At 44.2% G+C, this 23,071-nt stretch overlaps 1 protein-coding gene across 1 annotated transcript in view; it reads left to right on the top strand.

The window, feature by feature from the left end:
* SUSD5 (sushi domain containing 5) overlaps window positions 1-22,740 on the top strand; it is a 60,098-nt gene extending 37,358 nt beyond the window's left edge. Inside the window, 3 exon segments of the mRNA XM_047741515.1 lie at window positions 18,859-19,799; window positions 19,802-19,835; window positions 19,838-22,740. Coding sequence (XP_047597471.1) covers window positions 18,859-19,799; window positions 19,802-19,835; window positions 19,838-20,163 — 1,301 coding nt within the window. The 3' untranslated portion in view covers window positions 20,164-22,740.
* Window positions 22,741-23,071: the final 331 nt, after the last annotated feature.

Below are 23,071 nucleotides of genomic sequence, written 5' to 3'. Positions count from 1 at the left end.
TTGTGTGTCTGCAGTGGTGTTTGTTTTCTCCCGGCCAGACAGAGCGGTTGGAACTTTCAGCTGGTGGGCAGGAATTCTGGTTTCTGTACTTGGCTGAGTGTACAGACTGTTCCAGTTTTCGTTGCCCTGTAGGTTTAGCATTTCAGCGAGGTGTGTCATTATAAGGTGTGTGTGTGTGTGTGTGTGTGTGTGTGTGTGTGTGTTACAAGACTATCTTCACCAGGGATTTCACTCCCTCTTGCACATTTTTTATAGTGAACATCCACTTTTTTTTAAAAAAAGATTTTATCTATTTATTTGACAGACAGAGATCATAAGTAGGCAGAGAGGCAGGCGGGGTGCGGGGAGGCAGGCTCCCTGCTAAGCAGAGAGCCGATGCAGGGCTTGATCCCAGGACCCTGGGATCATGATCTGAGCCGAAGGCAGAGGCCTTAACCCACTGAGCCAACCAGTCACCCTGAACATCCACTTTTTTGACGAGGAACTGCTTTCAATTGGTGAAAAGTCATTTCAACGGTCTGCAGTGGACCAGGCGGTTTGGATAACATCAGCTCTTCCCTAGAGGGGCTGATTGGCCACTCACTCCACATCCCTTCCTGCGGCGGGGCCCAGGTGCTGTGTGTGAGGACTGGAGCAAAGCTGTCCCATCACTAAAGGCAACTCCATAAACCAGGTGCCTCCAAGGAGACAGAAGCAGTAGATGATGCGGTGGAAGGGAGACCCGGAAAGCAAGGTGAAATTTTTAAAGGAAGTGTGCAGAAGTGCTCAATGATGTGACAGGCAGCAGACATCAAGTAAATGAAAGATACAAACGTGTGCTGTGGCTTCGTAGCATGAGAAGGTTCTGGCAGTCCCGTATTCTCATTGTGAATGTGGGGAGTGGACTACTCCTGGGCCACACTGTCGTGAGTGCAGGAATGAACTGGGATGAGAAGAGGGTGGGGAGCAGACAATTCATTCTTGAATCTCTGGGGCACATGAAGAGCACTAGGCAGAAACATAGGTTAGAGCTGGAAGAGGGTCAGGGGGCCGAAGAGATCTTGGGGGTTTGTATTTGTTCGCTGGCTTTGTAACCAAAGTAACCTCAGTTACTTTGAGGTGGGAGAGACTGCGGTTAATGTGAATGACAGTGGAAGGGCTTAGGAGAGAGGGGAAAACTGAACTACTTTCTTGACTTCCCTGAGCCTTAATTTGATCTTATGAAAGCATGGATACCAGTTTTCGCATAGGTTCCCCCGTAGAGCTCTTGCAGGTGCCTCACTTAGAACAGGACCTGAAAGATCAAAGGGCCCAAGGAGGATTGTTCTTTTCCTTCCACCTTCGTGCTGATCCAGGAGAGCATTCCGGCTCCCTCACTTAAGGGCTCTAAGAGGCTCTGTGCATGACTCTGACTCCTTCCTCACTTCCTTGTGGGTTATTGACTCTAGCCCCTATTACCACAAGTAACCAAAGGCATCTCTGACTTAGAACTATCTTGTCTGTTCCTCGAGTGGGAAGTTAGCCTCGCCCAGCAGAGTGTCTCAGGTCCCGAAGGCCAGAAACTGGGGCCATAGCTGTGTCACTCCTCCAAGGGGTGCTTGTCCTTTCTGTACTGGGACCTGGCTACTCACCCTCCTTCCCTCAGGCCCTCAGGACTTGAAACTTGCCCCTACTCTTCCCCCAGAATATTTCCTTTTATTTCCTTGTGAGCTGCTGGTGCCCACTCCAAACCCTCTGGTAGAGGCTGCCTGTAGATGCTGTCTTAGGAGCTGCTCTGCTGAGGTCCTGGTAGAGTCCCTGTCCTTTATTTCCCCTCTCGACCTCTCCAGCCCCAGAGAGCTTCCAGGCATGAGTATCTTGGACATCAAGACTTAAAAGAACTTGGGGGCTCTGATGAGTTTGGTTTGGAGATTCTGGAGGCTTAGGGGGTCAAGATACTATGAAGACTATTCCATTCAAAGTTGGCATTGTATAGACATTTGAAGATTGACTGGACATCTTGGGTCAGATTCTCTAAAAGCAAAGCCTGTTCAGATGCATGTGGTTTACTGGGGGAGAGAAGCAGGATAGGCGAGGAGAGGAGAGGATGTGACCTCAGAGGCATTCTCCCTTGGCTCAATCTCATGAACTGTGCCACAGGGTTGGTCCCACTTGGAAGCAAGGAGGCCATCTCCACCTGTCATTGGTTGCCGAGGCTAGGTGGCATGGTGTGTGCGTGGCACCCAAGCGAGGCTCCCATTCCCCAAAGGCAGCCCTCCAGAGAAGGGGAACAACAGTGAACCATTAACGGCCAACACTCACAGTGGCTGGGGGGTGGGTGCACTGGCCTGGGAAAGGGGTCACAGATGGGCCATCAACAGCACCCACCACAGTGGAGAGCATAGTTGCTTATTAAACCATCAATCCCGGAGAGCAGCCGTTTGTTGTTTGTTCTTTAATCCATTAGTAAGGTGGGGACTGGCTGAATGAGCTTGCTGAAATTTAAAATTCGTAATGATGAGCATGAATTAACCCATGGGGGCACATGTCCATGGATTAGTGGCAGGGAAGGGGGTCCTGAGGGGGTGCGGGAGGATGCCTTGCTCACATACTGCCTAGGTTGTGTGTTCACTGCAATTAAGATCCAGCCTCAAGTGGTGGTAGTGAGGTCTCTCACCTAAGCATGGTGACTTTGTCCTTGACCGTTAACTTCAGTGGGTGAGGACTTATTTGACAGCCATTTTCCCCCTCTGTGTGTTGGTATCTCTCTAGCTTTGGTTTCTAGAGACCAGGTCTGGATCTGACCCTTTAGCTCTCCATCCTCCTGTCTGAATCCACACCTCTTCTTGGTTTCTGCTCCCAGCTGGCAGCAGGAAATGTCTGTCATACCTCTCTAATGCTCTCAATATCTAACTATAATTGGTTGTTGCCCTAATTACAGAAACATCCTGATGCTTTGCTCACTCCATGTGTATGCAATAGACTTCCACACTAGGTTTGTTTTCTTTTGAACTTATTATGCCAAGTCTCGTGTCCATCTTCAAGACTTTGTTTTCTCTCTGGTCACCTGTACCCTAAAAACAGTCTCAACCTCCCAGCTCCCCAAGAGGACACCCCTGACCATGTGACCCCAGTGATGGTGCCCATGCATTCTCACCTGGGGCTTTCCCAAGGAGCCTCTGGTTCCCTGGCATGCTCACTGTCCTGGCTTCACGCTGCCCTCAACACCTCTGTTCTCTCCTGACTTTGGTGCTCAGTGGTCCTGTGGCCTCTGCCCCAGTTCCAGGTGAGGCTGTTTATCCCGTCTGTGTGGCTGGCCTGGGAGAGAGCAGCTGCTGCAATGTAGCATAGGGCAGATGACCCAGGAAGTGAAAGACTCGTAGACTCTTCCCCTGTGATTTGCCCCTTGTTTCTCCTTTAAAACTTGCCCTAACAAAGGGCATCTGCCAAGTGTTAACACAGGCTCAGAAAAGCCTTTAAGACTTTCCAGCCCAGGGTGCCTGGGTGGCTCAGTGGGTTAAGCCGCTGCCTTCGGCTCAGGTCATGATCTCAGGGTCCTGGGATCGAGTCCCGCATCGGGCTCTCTGCTCCGCGGGGAGCCTGTTTCCCTCTCTCTGCCTGCCTCTCTGCCTACTTGTGATCTCTCTCTCTGTCAAATAAATAAAATCTTTAAAAAAAAAAAAAAAGACTTTCCAGCCCAAGCTCCATGGGTTCTGTTTACACTTTTTTTTTTTTTTAAGATTTTATTTATTTATTTCACAGAGAGAGATCACAAGTAGGCAGAGAGGCAGGCAGAGAGAGAGAGAGAGGAGGAAGCAGGTTCTCCGCTGAGCAGAGAGCCCGATGCGGGACTCGATCCCAGGACCCTGAGACCATGACCTGAGCCGAAGGCAGCGGCTTAACCCACTGAGCCACCCAGGCGCCCCTGTTTACACTTTCTCATCTATAATATCAGGAACGTGAGAGACACCCAGTTTGACCTCACCCTGCCAGCCCCACCACCTCTGAGTCCAATAGACAACGTCTCTTTTTCCCTTCCCTGGCCTGCCACAGCTGTGGAAATGAGTTAGGAACAGAGAAAGAGCTGTCATAAAACCAGACACTTGCTCCATGCCTTCTTTGTCCTGAGAGTGACTTTTTTGTTTCGGTTCCATTTTTTTTTTTTTTTTTAAGATTTTATTTATTTATTAATTTATTTATTTAAGAGAGAATAAGCAGGGGAAGTGGCAGGCAGAGAGAGAAGCAGGCTCCCTGCTCTGCAGGGACTTGGTCCTAGGACCCCAGGGTCATGACCTGAGCTGAAAGTGGATGCTTAACTGACTGAGCCACCCAGACGTCCCATATTTTTGTTCCTTTTTTTCAACAACTTGATTGAAGATTAATTTGCATATAATAAACTGTGCCCTTTGCAACTACAAAAGTCTCTTGAGTTGTCACAGGTTCAAACAACCATGAAACCACCACCACAACCAATATAGAGAACATTTCAGTGACAGGTATCTTACACATTTTACCTCATTTAATCTGCGCAAATGGGAGGGGAAGAACTGGCGAGATCCAATTTACGGATGGGAAAACTGAGGTACAGAAAAGCTCAGTGACTTACCTGTGTCACACAGCCAGAAAGCAGCAGAGCCAGGGTATAAAAGCAGGCATGTCTCGTCCCAGCCTCTGTCTCATCTCTGTGCTTTCCTCCAGGGGCCTGCGACACTCAAAGAGAGCAAAGCCACAGGGCAGGGCAAGGTCCCACAGACTAGTTGTTCCTTCCATATGTTCTCACCTCTAAAGCCTTCCTTTTGTTTTCTTAAATTAACTTCAATTTCTGTTTGCCTTCATTTTTTGGATTTAACTTCCTTCATAAAAAAAGCATGAGACTGCAACTGAATTTAGAATTCCTTGTCAATATTGCCATATTTGTTCAGAGGTTCATTGAACCAGTAGTAGTTATTTCTGGCTTGTCTGGTTGTATTTTTCAGAATTACTATTTTTAAAGACTATGTAGCCAAGACCAGATTAAAAAGAAGGTATGTATGGGCTTCTGGAAATGCAAGAGCATGACACCCTGGGAGAGAGCCTCAGGGTTCTGGGCTGTAACCTTGTGTCCTTCAGCCCTGCATACCTGGATGGACCCGGGCAGGACACAATCAAACCTTCTGCTTTTACTCCTGAGCTCTCTGGATCTGTGGTCTTCTGTTTCCCTAAAATAACAGTGAAATAGAAGTACCCAGAGGATGACCTGGTTTTTCCCATGGAGTTTACCTCTTCTGGATTTGTTGGTCTAATCAGAAGTTCCCGTGTTGTGTTCTCACAGGTTTCAGGGAACACGTGGGAGAGGGGAGGGGGCAAGAAGGAGGGCTGGATGATTATGGGGAGTGTAGACACAGCTGAGGCAGGCTGAGAGAACTAGCACTTCAGCAGGTACAGAGCTGGGCTTTTCCCGCTTACACACACACGCACGTGCACACATACACACGAACTCATGCTATCACACTGACTGTAAGGGTCCAGTCAAGGGAGCCCTCCCCCCCGACCCCCGCCACAGCCACAGTGTGCTGACCTTTCCCAAACCCTTGGCTCTAACTCTGCATGAGGCCAGTGTTTCCTGCAAGGCAAGGGGTGGGAAGAAAACATGGCTCACAGATTCCCCACATTCTAGGTGATTTTGACTTCATGACATATTTAATGAAGTTCATGGCTAGGTTATACAGGAAAAGGGACTTAGCAGACATTGATTATGCCCAGTACTGGAACTCAGAGCTCCCTTACTCTTCTTTGCTATGGTCACAAATCAAATAATGCCCGGCTTGATGGACTTCCAGACCGAATCAAACTTTATCAAAATGGGTCTCTACCATTCATTCGTCTCTTCTCTCACTTGTTTGTTTGCTCAACAAACATTTCTGGAGTGTCTGCTGTGTGCCAAGCACCGTGCTGTGTGCAGGGTATGCAAAGGCAGAGTTCCTGTTCTCGGCCCTCCCAGGCTGGGAGGGGCTGGGTGTCTTGGCCGTGACCTGGAGGGTTGCATCCAGTGCACAGAAGGGTGCCACTCCCATCGTTCCCGTGCGTAACAGGTGAGTCCCAGATGAGATCATTTAAGGGTTAAGTCTCACAATCAAGGTCTGCACTGGAGTTATCCTGTCCATGTAAGGATGAGAAGTGCCTCCAAAGTATCCTTAACCAATCCCCATTCGTAAATAACTTGCATTTTACCAATCAGAGCCCATTTCTCATATGTATCATTGTAATTAATATGCCACTAATTTTGCCAATAGTCATTTCAGATATTCAGGGCACTAATTAGCATAGCAGTGGCTTTGCGCAAGGTACAGATAATAGAAGTACTCGTAGCAGGCACAGCCAGAGGTGAGTTTCCCGATGAGAATGCTAACTTCCCATTCCCTGGACTGTGAATTCTTTTTTTTTTTTTTTTTTTTTTAAAGATTTTATTTATTTATTTGACAGAGAGAAATCACAAGTAGGCAGAGAGGCAGGCAGAGAGAGAGAGGAGGAAGCAGGCTCCCTGCTGAGCAGAAAGCCCGATGTGGGGCTCGAACCCAGGACCTGGGATCATGACCTGAGCCGAAGGCAGCGGCTTAACCCACTGAGCCACCCAGGCGCCCCTGGACTGTGAATTCTTAATTGGAATTTTTAGCAGCAGTTGGCTTACAGCTTGATGTAAGTGACACATGCATAACATCAAACAATATTTTCTTGAAATATTTCAAAGTACAACCATCCTAGGAAGAAGGGATACGTACTGTTTTACGACTGAGGGGCAGCTTAACAATGTGTAATATTATTGGCTTATATAAAACACTCCGAGCATCACCTTCCAGTCATTGTCTGCCCAAGAATATCCAGACTTCCAAGACCGTGAAGTCTGTTTTCCCTGTTTAAATTTTATTTCAGTGGAAGCATAAAGGCTGTACTCTTGGGTATGGCTTCCTCTGTCCAGCATCATGTGTGTGAGATACATCCATGTTGTTCCATGAAACTGGAGTTCATTCTTCTTCCTTGCTGTGGAATATTCCATTCTACTGTTGATGAATATTTTTGTTGTTTCAAGTTTGGGGCTATTCTAAGGACATTCTTGTGCAGGTGTTTTGGTGTCTGTGTGGCATGTGTTCCTCTTAACCATAGGGGAGTTAAATTGCAGAGTCAAAGGGTATGGATATGTTCAACTTTCGTGGATAATGCCTAACTAGTTGTCAAAATGGTTTTACCAAGTTATGCTCCCAGCAGCAGAGTATGAGGGCTCCAGGAGCCCCATATCCTCACCAATAGTTGGTATTGTCAGTCTTCTTGACTTTAAGCATTCCAATGTATAGGTATAATACCACTTAATTTTAATTTCCCCTATTATTAATGTGTTGAGCACCTTATCAGTATATTTATTGGCTATTTGAATATCTCATTTATGAAGTGTCTGTTCATTTCTCTCATTCATTTTTCTTTCCTCTTTTTTTTAAAGATTTATTTATTTGACACAGAGAGAGAGACAGCAAGAAAGGGAACACAAGCAGGGGGAATGGGAGAGGGAGAAGCAGGCTTTCCACCAAGCAGGGAGCCCAATGTGGGGCTCAATCCCAGGACCCCGGGATCATGACCTGAGTGGAAGGCAGATGCTTAATGACTGAGCCACCCAGGTGCCCCTCTCACTCATTTTTCTACTGGGTTGTCCATTTATTTCATACTGATTTGTCAGAGATCTTTATAGGAGTCTAGATACCAGGAATTTTCATATCTTCTGCCTTTTCACTTTCTCCATAGTATCTTTGATGAAAAGAATTTTAACATAGTCTAATTATTAATCCAGTCCTTTAAAAAATTGTGATGAAAAATACAGAACACAAAGTTTACCACCTTGGCCACTTTTAAGTATACAATTCAGTAGCATTAAGTATATTCATGTTGTTGTGAAACAGATCTCCAGAGCATTTAAATTCCTCTCGCAAAACTGAAACTCTGTACCTATTAAATCACAACCATCTGCCCTCATCCATGACAACAACCCTTCTCCTTTCTGTTTCTGTGTATTTTACTACTCTAGGTACCTCATGTAAGTGGAATCAGACAGTATTTGTCTTTTTGTGACAGGCTTATTTCATTTAGCACAATATCCTCAAGGTTCATCTGTGATGTAGGCTGTGATCATAATCTTTTCCACATCAGTTTTTATATATTTTAAAAATCAGGTTAAGGAAAATTCCTTATATTCCCAATTCCTAAGGGTTTTTACCTTGTTGACGGCAAGTAGGGGCAGGAGAGGGATGAAAGGAAGCAGAAGGAGAGGGAGAGAGAATCTTAAGCAAGCTCCACGCCCAGTGGGGAGCCCAACATGGGACTCAGTCTCACAACCCTAAGATCATGACCTGAGCCAAAATCAAGAGACGCTTAAGCAACCGAGCACCCAGGTGCCCCTGAAACTCCTTTTTTCAAATAAACCAATCATGAGTTTCTGGGATAAACCTAGCTTGGTGTAATAGATTATCTTTTTAATATAATATTTAATTATTCAGCCTATCAATACTAATATATTACTGGTTTCAATTTGTCAATATTTTATTTATGATTTTTTGCATCTATTTTAGTGAGAATGGTCTGCAAAACTACATTCTTAGCATGTACTTGCAGGTTTTGTTACCAAGGTTACACCAGCTGTATAAAATAAGTTGGAAAGTATTTCTTCTTTTTCTGTTCTCTGGAAGAGTTTATGAAACATTGGGATTATACTCCTATATATTTGATAGAATTCATTGGCAAAGCCACCTATTCCTAGTTTTCTGTGTGTAGTGAAATTCCATTTCATTAATAATTAATGGCATATAAGATTTTTCTATCTCTTCTTGTGGCACTTTTGGGGAGCTTCTTCTAGGATCTTGTCTATTTCATCAGAATATTTGGTGGGGGTGGGGGGCACCTGACTGGTTCGGTCAGAGGAACATACGGACTCTTAATCTCAGGGTCGTGAGTTCGAACACCATGTTGGATGTAGAGATTACTAATAAATAAATAAATAAATAAACTAAAAAATAAAATAAACTTTAAAAAAAGAATTTGGGGGGCATAAATTTATCATAATCTTGTTACTGTCTTTTTTGACAACATCTGAAAGATCTGTGGTGATGCTTCTTTCTACTCCTGATGTTTTCATTTGTGTTCTCTCTAAATGTTTCTGAAATAGTCTTGCTAGGGACTTATTAATGTTTTGATCTATCAATCAGTAGTTCTTTTCCAAGGACAAATTTTGGCTACATTGATTATTGTATGTTTGGTTTTTATTTTATTAATTTCTGATCTTTTTATCTCCTTCCTTTACTTTTTTTTAAATTAGGCTCCACACCCAGTGTAGAGCCTAACACAGGGCTTGAACTCACAACCCTGAGATCAAGACCTGAAGTGAGATCAAGAGTTGGGGCTTAACTGACTGAGCCATCTAGGCACCCCTCCTTCCTTTACTTCCTTTGTGCTTAACTTACTCTTCCTTTCCCAGCTTCCTGAAATTGATGTGATTTTCAGCCTTTCTTCCTTTCTAACATAGGTATTTAAAGCTATAACTTCTCCCAGTAGCACAGTGTTTGCTGCTTCCCATAAGTTTTTTTTATTTATTTTTATTTTTTTGAAGATTTTATTTATTTATTTGACAGAGAGAGAGATCACAAGTAGGCAGAGAGGCAGGCAGGGGCGGGGGGGAAGCAGGCTCCCTGCTGAGCAGAGAGCCTGATGCAGGGCTCGATCCCAGGACCCTGAGATCATGAGCTGAGCTGAAGGCAGAGGCTTTAACCCACTGAGCCACCCAGGCGCCCCTCCCATAAGTTTTGATATGTCATTTTTCATTATCATTCGGTTAAAATATTTTCTAATTCCCATTGTAATTTCTCCTTTGACCCATGAGTTATTTAGAAATATTTTGTTTAATTTCTATACAATACAGGAATTTCTAGTAATCCTTTGTCCAATTTCACTATGCTGGTTGTTGACATTGCATTTATGGTCAACTTTGTAAAGATATTCTATGTGTATTTGAAAAGAATGCTTATTCTACAGTTGTTGGATGTGTCTACATATACCAAGTAGATAAAATTTATTAGTTAAGCTTGTTTTTCAGTTATATATCCCTAGCTCTTTGTCTACTTGCTCTAATAGTTAGTGATAAAGGTATCTAAAACATCTCTCTATGATCATGGATTTATGTGTTTCTTTTTTTAGTTCACATATTTTGGATTCATACATTTTGAAGCTCTGTTAAGTACATACACATTTTTTTTCAAAGATTTTATTTATTTATTTGACAGAGAGAGTGAGCAGAGGCAGATAGAGTGGCAGGCAGAGGCAGAGGGAGAAGCAGGCTCCCTGCTGAGCAAGGAGCCCGATGTGGGACTCGATCCCAGGAGGCTGGGATCACGACCTGAGCCGAAGGCAGCTGCTTAACCAACTGAGCCACCCAGGCGTCCCAAGTACATACACATTTAAAAGTTAATATCTTCCTGGTAAATTGGAACATTTATCTTTATGGAATAACCTTCCTTTTCTCTAGTAATGTTTTTTGGCTTATAGTCTTCTTTGCTGGTTAACCTTTCCATAGTATACATTTTTGTCATTCATTTCCTTTCAGTGTCCCTCTACAGTTCTATTTAAAGTATATCTCTTATAAGCCTCATATAACCAATTAGAGCATTAATCCATTTTTACATTTAATCATCAATAAGTTTGGTTTTAAAATTACTCTTTTTGTTTCCTCTCAGTCCTTAGCGGTCCTTTGTTCTTTATCTGCTGCTTTCTTGCATTCTTTTGGAGTGATTAAGCATCTTAAAAAGTTATTATATTCACCCTCCCTATTATATTCTAACACATCCTCTCTTTTTTTAAGAAAACTCTACCCCCAGCATGGGGCTTGAACTCATAACCCCAAAACCAGAGTTGCATGCTCTATAGACTGAGCCAGGCAGGTGCCCCTCTAACACTTCGTTTTACTCTTTTAGTTGTTACTCTAGAAATTATAACAGGCATCCTTGACTTAGCAAAGAATGATACCATTTCCTGGACAATTTAAATACCTTCAACTATTTTGACTCCAATTACCTCCTCCCAATTTCTATGCTTCTGTTATGTGTTTCAAATAGTAATAGTGTGTGTGTGTGTGTGTGTACTTGTTTTATGTAGGCAGTATTATTCACTTAGATTTGCCCCCACCCCATATTTACCTGCTTCATTGTTCTTTCTTTCCTACATCTTGGGGCTTTCAGCAAAGATATTTTCACAAAGCAAGAATTCTAAGTTGGCAGTTCTTTTCTTCCAACACTTGTTTGTTTTAAAGGTTTATTTGTTTGAGAGAGAGAGCACAGGCGTGAGCAGGAGGGACAGAGGAAGAGGGAGAGAGAATGCCAAGCAGACTCTGTGCTGAGCACAGAGCCCCATGCGGGACTCGATCTTACGACCCTGAGATGATGACCCTGAGATGATGACCTGAGCCGAAACCAAGAGTCAGTCGCTCAGCCAACTGCAACACCCAACTGTGCCCCTATTCTAACATGTTGAAGTATCACAGTGTCTTCTGGCTTTCTTCTTCTTCTTCTTCTTCTTTTTTTTTTAAACATTGCTTTCAGTCTATTTGTTGCTTTTTTTGAAGGTTATGTGTCTGCTTTCACTGGTTACTTTTTTTTCTCTTCGGTTTTAAGCAGTTTTAATTTGATGTGCCTGCATGTAATTTTTTATGAATTTATTCCGCCTTAAGTTTGCATTGACTCTTGAATATAAGTCTCCAGGTCTTTTTCTCAGTTTTGTAAAATTCTTCATCTATTCTATTCCTTGCAGTTTCTGTTTATTTTTTAGTTCTGCCATGATGTTACATCGGTCCTCAATTTGATTTCTGAAGTTAAAAATCACCCTTTCCATGACATTCTCTTATCACCACCCCTTTGAACTTGTTCTGTTGCACTCACTTCTTTTTAAGTTCTGATTAGTATGAAGCTGTTGTGAGGAACTCATTCTGTTCCATACATTCTTTCTTCTAAGTACATGCTTTGCCTTTTACATGCATCTTCCTTTTATCCAGAAGAGGGAATGGTAGCTAGAAGGGACAACTCAGCGGAAGGGGTATGTAGTTTTACTTTTGCTTGTTTATCTGTTTGCTTTAAAACATCTGGGATCTGCTCTCTCTTGAGAAAGATTAAATGTCCTATGCCAATATTTACTTCACCTTCACAAGGCGAAGTCCTGGGGTGCCTGGGTGGCTCAGTGGGTTAAATCCTCTGCCTTTGGCTCAGGTCATGATCCCCAGGTCCTGGGGTCGAGGCCTGCATCAGGCTCTGTGCTCAGCAGGGAGCCTGTGTCCCTTCCTCTCTCTCTGCCTGCCTCTCTGCCTACTTGTGATCTCTGTCTGTCAAATAAATAAATAAATAAAATTAAAAAAAAAAAAAAAAGGAACAGTCAGCCCTGCTGGTTACTGGTCTGGTTCTCTTCACTTGCTTGGCTTCTTTCTTGGTTGAATGCTCAGTCCAGTTTTGAAGGGTAAGGGTAGGTTAGGAGTGGCGTCATACTGCCCTTCCCTCATCTGCTCCAGAATCTTCTGTTTCTCCTCTGATAACCAGTTTTGTTGTAAAATATTATGTCCTTCTCCATGCATGGTGGTTGTTTGTAAAAACTTTTTCCTGATGTTTAATATAGTTTCCACATTTTAAAAAATTCATATTCAACAAGCCTAGTTGTGTGTCTGTGCACACACACACATACTTTTAAAAATGTGGAGTTTCCTCATTTTGAAAGGTGTAGGGTACAGAAAATATGTGATGCTGTTTCAGCTGCACCATTTGGATATTTTCAAGCCTGGCATAGAATCCATCTTAATGGTAAGGTCATCTTTGCTTCTGCCCCTGGTGATATAGTCAAGTGGTCTGGAATGTGAACAGTGAGACAAGAAAGAGGAAGCAGAGCAGAGAGAGGGGCCGTCAGAAGAACAAGTGTGTGGAACTGCAGCTGAGGAAATGGAATCAGGGTTTGGGCAGAAGACAAGGGAAGAACCCCGGGTTGAGGTTTCAGAGATGAGTCAAGGCAACAATTAGCTTGAAGGACTGGAAGATTCTGAGTATCCTTCAGTCACACTTTTTGGCTGTTGCCTGTTTGTGTCAAGTTCTGTTCACCACAGGCCACCTCAGGGCTGGCGTCTGCTGGGATTGTAAGGTGATGGCTGTGAGGACCACAAGAGAACACGTCCACCCACCACCCGCCTTCACGCGGGCCCCCTGCCAGCTTTCACGCTGGCAGAACTCTGCAAACATGGGTTCCTTTAGCTCTTAAACCCACCGGTCAGTGAGCTCCTGCAGACGACCTGAAAGAAAATAGACGCAGTGTCAGAATTTAACCACAAGTGACCAAAGTTCAATGGAATGAAACAGAACTTTTTGTGGGCTCTCAATGGTTTGGTGTCTTGGGGCTACAATGAGGCAACCAAGAAATACTCCCTAGTAAAATAACGTGTGGTAAGAGGCCCTCCATTGCAGATCGTGCATGAGGTAATAGCCTGTGATTTCAAGTGGGGGAAAGCTTCTTGAGGAAAAATGGTCTTGGAGAGAGCTGTTTCCTGCCTTTCCCCATCGTGAAAGGGGGCTGTGTTCTAGCTGAGGACACAGAGGTATTCATCCCCTACTTGGAAGACAACTGACGTATGTATATTGTTTTGCAAACATATTAATTTTTTTCCTCAATGCCATAAAAGACAGTCTGGTTTTTTTAAATAAAAAACAAGATGGATACAGCTGATTTGAGGCAAAGATGACCTGTCAGATGTGTGAAATGCCAAGTTTCTTTGCATTAGGGCTACATCTTGGTGGAGAGGGCTCGCTTCCCTGCCTCACGACAATGAATCTGCTAGCAGTGGGGAGGGAGTTCTCCTGGGGCGTCCTTTCACAATGGCGGGTGCAGAGGCAGCACGGAAGGGCTGGGAGGGAAACAGGTATTCTCATGGGCCAGGCTGTGCACTGAGTCATGCTCACCTGCATGTGAAAAGTGAATATGTGTGTGTGTTGCTCTCCCATGTGTATGTCTGTATTCAAGTAGCACTTCAAGGGTGGCATCTTTCAGGGGTGTTCTAAGAGTCTGTGTTACATGTCATTAACTCCTCAGAGACTGGAAATGAGCCCAAAGTCCTCTTGTGTTCTGAGCCCTGTGTTCCTGGCACTAGAACTTAGCTCTGAGCCATTTTGAGGTAGGGATCAGGAGAGTCTTGGGAGCTGAGAAGGTGTTCCTTCCTGTTTCTCCCAGTGCCAGTTAATCTTTCACTCATTCGAGAATACCTATAAGAACACCTATTACAGGCTGGGCTGAGGATACGGTTCTGCTCTAGGGATACAGTGACTTGGTCCCTGTCCTCGAGCCAGCTCAGGGCTAGCATGTCAGTTTTCTCTGCATAATAAACCACCCCCCAAAATGTAATGGCATAAACAACACTCATTTATTTGGGTACAATTTTCTGTGTAAGCTGTCTGGGCTGGGCTTACCTGGCTCATTCTTCTTCTTCTGCCTTTGACCAGGCTCACTCACGTGCATGTGGTCCGCCCCCAGGTTGATGGAGCTGATTGGTTTATGATGTCTTCAGTTGGAACAGTTTGCCTCTCCTCCACATGGCCTCCTATCCTCAGTAGGCTGTCCTAGGCTCGCTCACATGGCAGCTGGCAGGATGCAGAGAAAGAAAGAGTGAGCATATGAGACTTTGACTTTATTCTGTGGGTCAAAGCAAGTGACAAGCCAGTCCCAATTTGAGAGCAGGAAAAAGAGACACCACTTCTTGAAGGGAAGAGTTGCACAGTCACATTGCAAAAGGACTCGATGCAGGAAAGAGTGGAGAATTGTGGCCATTCTTGTGATCACCCTACCGCAGTCCATCAGCACACACATATTCAAGCAAACAGTATTACCACATTAAGGTCAGAGAGTAAGTCATGGCCTTCTTAAATGACCAGCTGGATTCAATATGACTTGGTGCTTATTTTAGAGAAAAGTTGTGTTGTAGTGGCCTCTATTTCATTTTGTTGTGTTTTTAAGAAAAGATGGTCCTTAAGTGCCAAAACTAGTCTTTATTCAGCAGGATGGGTGAGAATTTGTGCATACAAACACATTGTGACTCAAGCTGGTAGGTCTCAGGACCATGGAATTCCGTCTGCGTGCTCCACAAGGGCTGGGACTGCTTGTCCTGTTTATCAGTGACCCAGAGCCCTCGCAGTGTCGGACAGAGAGTGGGCACTTGGGGAGGTTTGCTGAATGTTGGAATAGGTGACGGCAGTACTTGGAACAGCAGTGCCGTGGAGAATGAGGCATGACATAGCGATGAGTGTGTAGGGGGCCACCCACCCAAACCCTGGGGGTCTGTGCTGGAATTCTGTGATGCTCCTAAGCATGGCTCCGCCATCAGTGTGGCTTTTGTCTTGGGACTGTGAACAGGACATCATGGGCTGGAAGGGTCCCCTGAAGTAGTTACTAGGCCATTCCTTCCTTCCTCCCTTCCTTCCTTCTTTCCTTCCTGATTTTATTTTTGAGTAATCTCTACACCCAAACTCGGACTCAAACTCACAACCCTGAAGCAAGGGTTGTGTGGCCTAACAACTGAGCCAGCCAGGAGCCCCTCGGCTATCTTTTTCTAAGCATAAAACATGACATGAATTTTACATTTATCAGAGATGTTTGTTTGCTATCCGCTGGTTTTTGCATTGTTGACTGAAGACACAAAATAAAGTGCATGGGCTTAAATATTAGGAGATCAGAAAGGACTGCTTTTTTTTTTTAAGATTTTATTTATTTATTGGACAGACAGAGATCACAAGTAGGCAGAGAGGCAGGCAGAGAGAGGTGGAAGCAGGCTCCCTGCTGAGCAGAGAGCCTGATGCGAGACTCGATTCCAGAACCCTGGGATCATGACCTGAGCCGAAGGCAGAGGCTTTAACCCACTGAGCCACCCAGGCGCCCCCAGAAAGGACTTTTAAATTTATTTATAACTTGCATTCAGGAAGCAAAATACGGAGTCTTGTAAGAAATAAGCCAAATGCCCACTAATCCAGTTTCAGAGCCCAGGAATGTACCACATGACACCTCAGCACTTTATCTAGACCTTGGTTTTGAAGCTCTTTGCATTTGTGCTTTCCAAGTTGCAGAGTGAAGTGGAGAAAGACTACTAAGATCTATTTCTTCCCATAGAACACTTCTCACACCAACAACCAATTCTCCAAGTCTCTGGACACCAGCTGGGTGTCCTACATGTAATTCAATGCTAACATTAACTGCTCAGAGTTAGTGAGCCCACAGGTTAGGGGCTCCGTCCCACAAGACTGATCCCACTCCAGACACCAATCCTCCATCCTGAGCCTCCTGTATTTCTGACCAAAAAGTTATAAATTGGGGATTCTCATGCCCATCCTCTAAGGTGTAGTACTTTGCTAGAAAGGCTCACAGAAACTTAGGAAAGCCTTTACTCACATTTACCAATTATTATAGAGAATATATTAAAGAATACAGATGGAATACCGGAGGTTAGAGATCTGGGATCTGGAAAGGATCCCGAGTACAGGAGCTTCTGTCCCCATGAAATTGCGGTGAGCTACCCTTCTGGGACGTGGATACATTCACCAGCCTAGAAGCTCTTTGCACCCAGTAGTTTAGGGGTTTTATGGAGGTTTCATTATTTAGGCACAATTGATTCAATAGGGGCCATTGATGATGGACTCCACCTGTAGCCCACTTCCCCCTCCTCAGAGGTCAGAGGCTGGGGCCTCAATTTCCTACCCTCTGATTGGTTGGTTCCTCTGGCAACCAGCCACCATCCAGATGTCATCTAGGGGTGACTTCATTAGCATAAAATCAGGTAAGGCTGAAAGGAGCTTCTTATGAATAAAAAAAGATGTGATCTCACCCCTGTTGCTTAGGAAATTCCAAGGGTTTTAGGAGCTGCCAGGAACCTACCAGGAATCAGGGACAAAGACTAAACATATACTTCTTACTATACTGCAAGGTCATATGGAGCCTTTCTGTTTTAATAAGTATGACTTCCAGTAGGACTTGACTTTCAAAGATCACTGAGAATAGGGAAAGCCCAGTGGGCTGCTCTCTTCTGAGGACACAGCTTCTTGAGCCTTCCTGACCTGCTGTCCTAACATTCTGGTCCCCTATTATGGGGTCTTTCGTTCATTCTTACTTGGCTGGATTTAAAATATTTCACAGCGTAATCTCATGAAGTCTTACAAAGAGCAAATCGTGTTTTAAAAGATATGTTTTTACCTAACATACAAACAAAATCATAAGGGAACAGATGAATTAATTATCAGAAAAGAAACACTACACAGATCAAGTAGAATGTTGCCAGGATCCCCAAAGCCCTGCGTGTCCCCAGACTTAGTCTTTACCCCTTCTCTCCATCCACCAACCTGACTTTTAACATCATAGATTAGCTTTGACTATTTTTGCACTATTTTGCACTTTATGTAATAGAATCACCAAAGTGTGTTCTTTTGTGCCTGGCTTCTTTTCTTCCACATTTTGACTGTGAGATTCATCTATGTCCTTGTCAGAAGTAATGGTCGGTTCATTTTCATTGATGTACAGGTTTTCCTTGTACAAATATGCTATGATTTATATCAGTTTTGCAGTTTATAGACATCTGAATCGTTTCCAGGTTTGGGTTGTTAGGAACATTCATGTGCATGTCCTTTGATGCCCAAACACTAGATATCATCAGTTAACACCAGATATTGTCAGTCTACTTACTTTTAGCCGTTGTGGTGCTATGGAATGGCATACTTTTATGGCTGTAGTTAGCATATCTCTATTACTAATAAGGTTGGGCATCTGTACACATGTTTAATGACTACTTAGGTGTCTTTTTTGTTATGCGTCAATTCAAGTATCTTGCCAGATATGGCTTATCTGCCTACTTAGTATTGACTTGTAGGAGGAGTTCTTTATGAATTCTGGATAGGAATCCCTTGAAGATTGTATGTGTCACAAATATCTTCAAGTTTGTGGCTTGCATTTGAACTCTTTTCATGAGTTCACAAGTTCCTAAAGTTAACATAATCCAATTATCTATCCTTGGGCCAATACTATGGTCTTATTTATTTATTTATTTATTTAAGATTTTTATTTATTTATTTGAGAGAGAACCAGTGAGAGAAAGCATGAGAGGGGAGAAGGTCAGAAGGAGAAGCAGACTCCCCGGGGAGCTGGGAGCCCAATGCGGGACTGGATTCCGGGACTCTGAGATCATGACCTGAGCATGACCTTGCTTAACCAACTGAGCCACCCAAGCACCCCAATATCATGGTCTTAAAAAAAAATATCTTACTTTAGAGTAAATCTTGAAATTTTGTAGATTTCAAGAGATCTTCTTGGTTCTTTGCATTATCGTAAGTTTTAGCATCAGCTTGTCAATGCCTGAGATTTTTATTATGGTTGTATTAAGTCTGGAGAGATCAATTTGGATGGAGTTGATAGCTTAACAATCTTATATCCCTTCATTTAATGAGGTCTTTAATTTTGCTTGGCAATATTCCATACCACTCTGCGTTCAAATCTTGCATATCTTTTGTTAGCTTTATTCCTATGTGTTTGTTTTTTCTAATGCTATGGCAAATGGTGTTTTTTAAAATATTTGTTGCTGTATATTGCTGGTATACAGAAATACAGTTGGTATTTTACATTGACAATAAACCTCATGTCCTTGATAAACCCATATATCAATTGCAACAGTTTATAGTTAGAGTCTTTGGGTTTGTTTGTGATACACAATCATAGCATCTGTGAATGACAGCTTTATTTCATCTGTTCTAGTCCTTATCCTTTATATTTCCTTTTCTTGTGTTCTACTCTCCTGGCTCTGTGACCTTGGACCTAATGAAGTTTTTCCTTCTCCCCTTCCAGATGTGGCTGAGGCACATATTGACTATGAGGATAATTTCCCAGATGACAGATCCATGTCCTTTAGAGAGCTCATGGAGGACTCCCGGACAGAGGCAGAAGAAGACAGAGGTCCAGGAGAGGCCCCTGAGGAGGTTTCAAAACAGGACCTTCTGGTCTCCATTTCTGTGGGGAGAGAAAACATAGCCCAGGATACAGCCTCTGTGCCAACTACAGGCTTGTCCATCGTGGGAAGCAGTGTCCCCACAGACTCTCCAGGACCCCAGCTAAACCAGAAGTACTTGTTCTGGTTTCCTGCTGAGAATTTCCACAAGCCTGGGCTGCAGAAGGAGATGAATGATGGCTCCAAAAAGCAGTTTCTGGCTAGAGACAACCGTAGTAGCCTAACAGCAGCTCCGGGTGAACCTGAAGCCAAGGTGATCTATAGCAGCACTCATGGTCCCTCGGGGCCATTTCTGGGCAGGACTGACAGCAAGACCGGGGACCCAATGGTGAGCAGCAGTGATGAGTCCTGGTTAGATGGTTACCCTGTGACGGATGGGGCTTGGAGGAAGATAGAGGCAGAAGAGGAGGAAGAGGAGGAAGATGGTGACAAGGGAGATGCATCAGTAGGGCTGGAAGAAAGAGTTCCAGTTACTCCTAATCAGCCCATTCCTGTCGAAGTTAAGAACCCCAGGAGTACCTCCTTCACACCAAGTGAGGACGTGACCCGTAGTTCAGTTCTTCCATCTCAAACACTAGATGTAGAAGCTTTGGCTCTCAGACCCGGAAATGTGTCTGAAACTGAGGGTCCCAGCACGGGAGATGGTGACTTGATCAGGTACCAGTCAACTGTTCCTTGGAGCTTTGCTGCAGAGACGTCTCCCATGGCCACACTACCCTATGAACTCCCCAGCTCTACCCTGGGGTCAGGGACAACTGCTGTCCAACAGATGCCGAATCACAGGTCCCCTCAACTATCATGGCAGCCAGCCAGACTCCAGGGAAACCATTGCTCCTGAGGTCCAGGATAGTTTCCCATACCTGCAGTCTGAGGACTTCTTGGGACAGGAAAGCCCTGGCCCAGGTGCAAGCGAGGAGCTTCTTCCAACTGTGGAATCGTGTGTAGGGGATGGGTGTCCCAGCCTCAGCCAGGGCCCTGTCATTGCCACCATTGTCACCATCCTATGTCTGCTGCTGCTCCTGGCAGGGGTGGGGGCCGTGTGGGGCCACCGTAAGTGCCAACACAAGAGCTCTGTGTACAAGCTGAATGTTGGCCAGCGGCAAGCTCGACACTACCACCAGCAGATTGAGATGGAGAAGGTCTAACCACCTTCAGAGCAGGCTCTCCCAAAGCCACTTAGGAGGAAAGGAAACTGTGCCACGTCTCACTGATAAAGACTGATTCTTCACTAGAGCATGAAACAGGTGGGTTAGGACTTGTCTCTTTTTCTCTCAGGTCCTTGTTCTGAAGGCCAAGAAGCGTCTCTGGAGGCACCTGGTAGGACAAGTAGGCTTTGATGGCATCATCACACGCATCAATATCTACTTAACCAAATTTCCTGGAATGTACTGCGCTGATCCCAGACCTGTGCTCAGGCCCCAATTCCAGTGTGAGCTCAAAACTCACCTCTCACTTCATCATGCTCTTATCTTCTTTCCCCTGTTTTAAGAAAAAAAGATGAACCACTCCATGACCAAAATTTTTAGAAAAAGTGTGATAAACTGAGCACTTGAGAGCAGTGTTATTTAGGATAGAGATATTTAATCGTTGGGCGTGGGGCATAGAAAAAATAATGGGTTATTGCCTTTTAATGTTGTGATTTTGTGAGGGCAAATGAGCCAAGAACCAGGACAGAGTCTAGAAGCTTTTGGTTTCTTTTTAATTGTTGAAATTGGAGGGAGGAAAAAAAAAAATCTGAGAGAATTTAGGACTGATGTTTTGTGGGGAGAGGGAAGTGAAGGGAGTAGCAAGACACATCCACTTTGTTCCCTCCATTTTATAGGACAGACCATTTTTTTTAAAACATGTGATTAGTTTTGGGGGCCCTGAGTGTCTTCATTGGTTAGGCACCAGCTCTTGATTTCGGCTTAAGTCATGATCCCTGGGTCCTGGGATCAAACCCCATGTCAGGTTCTGTGCTCAGCATGGGGTCTGCCTGAGCATTTTCTCTCTCTCCCTTCACATGAGTAAATAAGCACATGCTCTCTTTTTCTCTCTCCCAAATGAATAAATAAATCTTTTTTAAAATAAGAGAAAAAAAAATTAATAAATGGTTAGTTTGTACCAGTAAGCGCCATTTCTTCTTGGAAGCAGTGGTCTAGCTGTCTGACCAGACTGTGCCTAAGAATTCAGAATTTTTTGTTAAACTAACAAAACTCAGTTCTTGGCTTCCTCTCTCAGGATAACCATTCTCTGAACCCAAGTAAGAGGGAGGAAAATACTGTACCGAAGTAAGATGGGAGGAAAATACTGTTTTAAGAGGGCCGAGGACTGGGATATCAAGTAGGTACCTATCTGATGGGAAAGCAGAGGAATTAAAAAGAAACAGGAAATGCTCTTAGTGGACTCTCCTGCGCTCTGTTGTGGCAATCGGGAGCACCATGGGATCATCATGAGCCCAGGATGGACTCCTGGCTGTTGAGCAATCCACGTCATAGTATCCACATCATCTTGGGATGACTCAGCACGTTTATGACAGAGGTTCTCAGAACCCAAGCCTCAGACCTGCGGTATCAACTCAGCCCCCAGCAGAAGCCCCCCAGCAGAAGCGGGCGGGGCTGTGCAGAGCCCTCCAGGTGATCCTAAAGCACACTCAAGTTTGGGAACCGTTGCTTTGCCGTATCCGTTGTGAGCTTTGAGCCAGTGAAGGCTCTAGAGGCACAGACGATGAGTAACACCCATGACTGGCCTCACCCGGAAGCCAGGCATCGCTGCCTGCACCTGCGGCAGTCTTGGACGCTGCTGTCTCCAATGGGCTCAGGTGCATTGGCACAGAAACAGAACACATTATCTTTTTACAACATGAGTCAGTTTCTTAGAAAGAGTCTTCAGTGGTGAAAAGTGATGAAGCCTGTACCTGATTTGGAGACACTAAGTGTCTATGTGGTTATATGGGGCATGAGAGAATCCTGATCTTTACAATTGAAAAGTTGGTGGTGGTGTTTGACCTAAGGGAAAAGAAATTTGTGTAACATGTTTTCCACCCTGCCACCTCTTTCCGGTGCAAGCTTTGGAAAAATGATAGGCTAAGTAGATATAAAGGTAGTGCTGCAAACTCAAAGACCCTAGTCCCCACTACTGGGTGGAAGGAAGGCCTGAAACTACGGGATGGACTACCTCTGTGTCAGGTGAAGTCTAGAACAGGACAGAAACACTTTCTGCATGCAGCCAAAGCAAAACACGGAAGAATAGACGCCAGAGACTGTAGATATTTATAAATTAGATTTCTTTTCTAATCTATGATAACTTTTCTATTTTTAACTAGATAAAATAACCTCCATCTCAGCATTGGATTGTGTTATTCAACTATGATTATGTAATCACCCAAGAACATTGACTTAATACCAACACAAAAATAGGTAATGGTAATACCCAATGTATTAATAAATTTATTACAGGACACATTAATACATGGAAGTATATTATTCTGTAGACAAGAACTACATGAAAACAACCCAACACATCAGTTTCTAAGTTTTTATGGATTCTCTGTCATCTAAATTAATGTTCTAGGATCTAAAAATGCATATGGAAAGGGATGATGAAAACATTAGTAAATGTAAGTTACATGTCAGCATGCCTGTCTTGAGACTGGTAACCATTGAATGTTTATGAAAATTGAGGTTTGGATGGTCCATTAACACAAGCTTCTGAGATCTTTAAATAAATAATTATTTCCCACAGACGGTTGCTAAATGTATTTTATATCTGGGTTACATCATGATGGTTTAAAAGAAAAACGTTCTCTAGTAATCTCGAAAACCGTGTCTCCGTATTTGTGCTAAGACCACCCTCTCGGAGTCTCCACCCTCTTGCAGCAGGCTTTCAAGGATCTCCGCACAGCTCCTGCCCCTCCTCCTGCCCCGACTTCCTCTTCCTCACTTAACCGGGAGACCAGGCCCTTCACTACAACAGGAAGGCCTGGACAGACGCTCAGTGTGGTTCCTGGGGGCTTGCTAGAAATGCAGAATCCCAGGCCCCACCCCAGGCCTGCAGACTCAGACTCCTCATTTA

Source organism: Lutra lutra, chromosome 1, assembly GCF_902655055.1.
Source record: "Lutra lutra chromosome 1, mLutLut1.2, whole genome shotgun sequence".
Lineage (NCBI taxonomy): Eukaryota > Metazoa > Chordata > Mammalia > Carnivora > Mustelidae > Lutra > Lutra lutra.
Note: the sequence above shows the minus strand (reverse complement) of the source record. Positions and strands in the feature narration are given on the sequence as shown.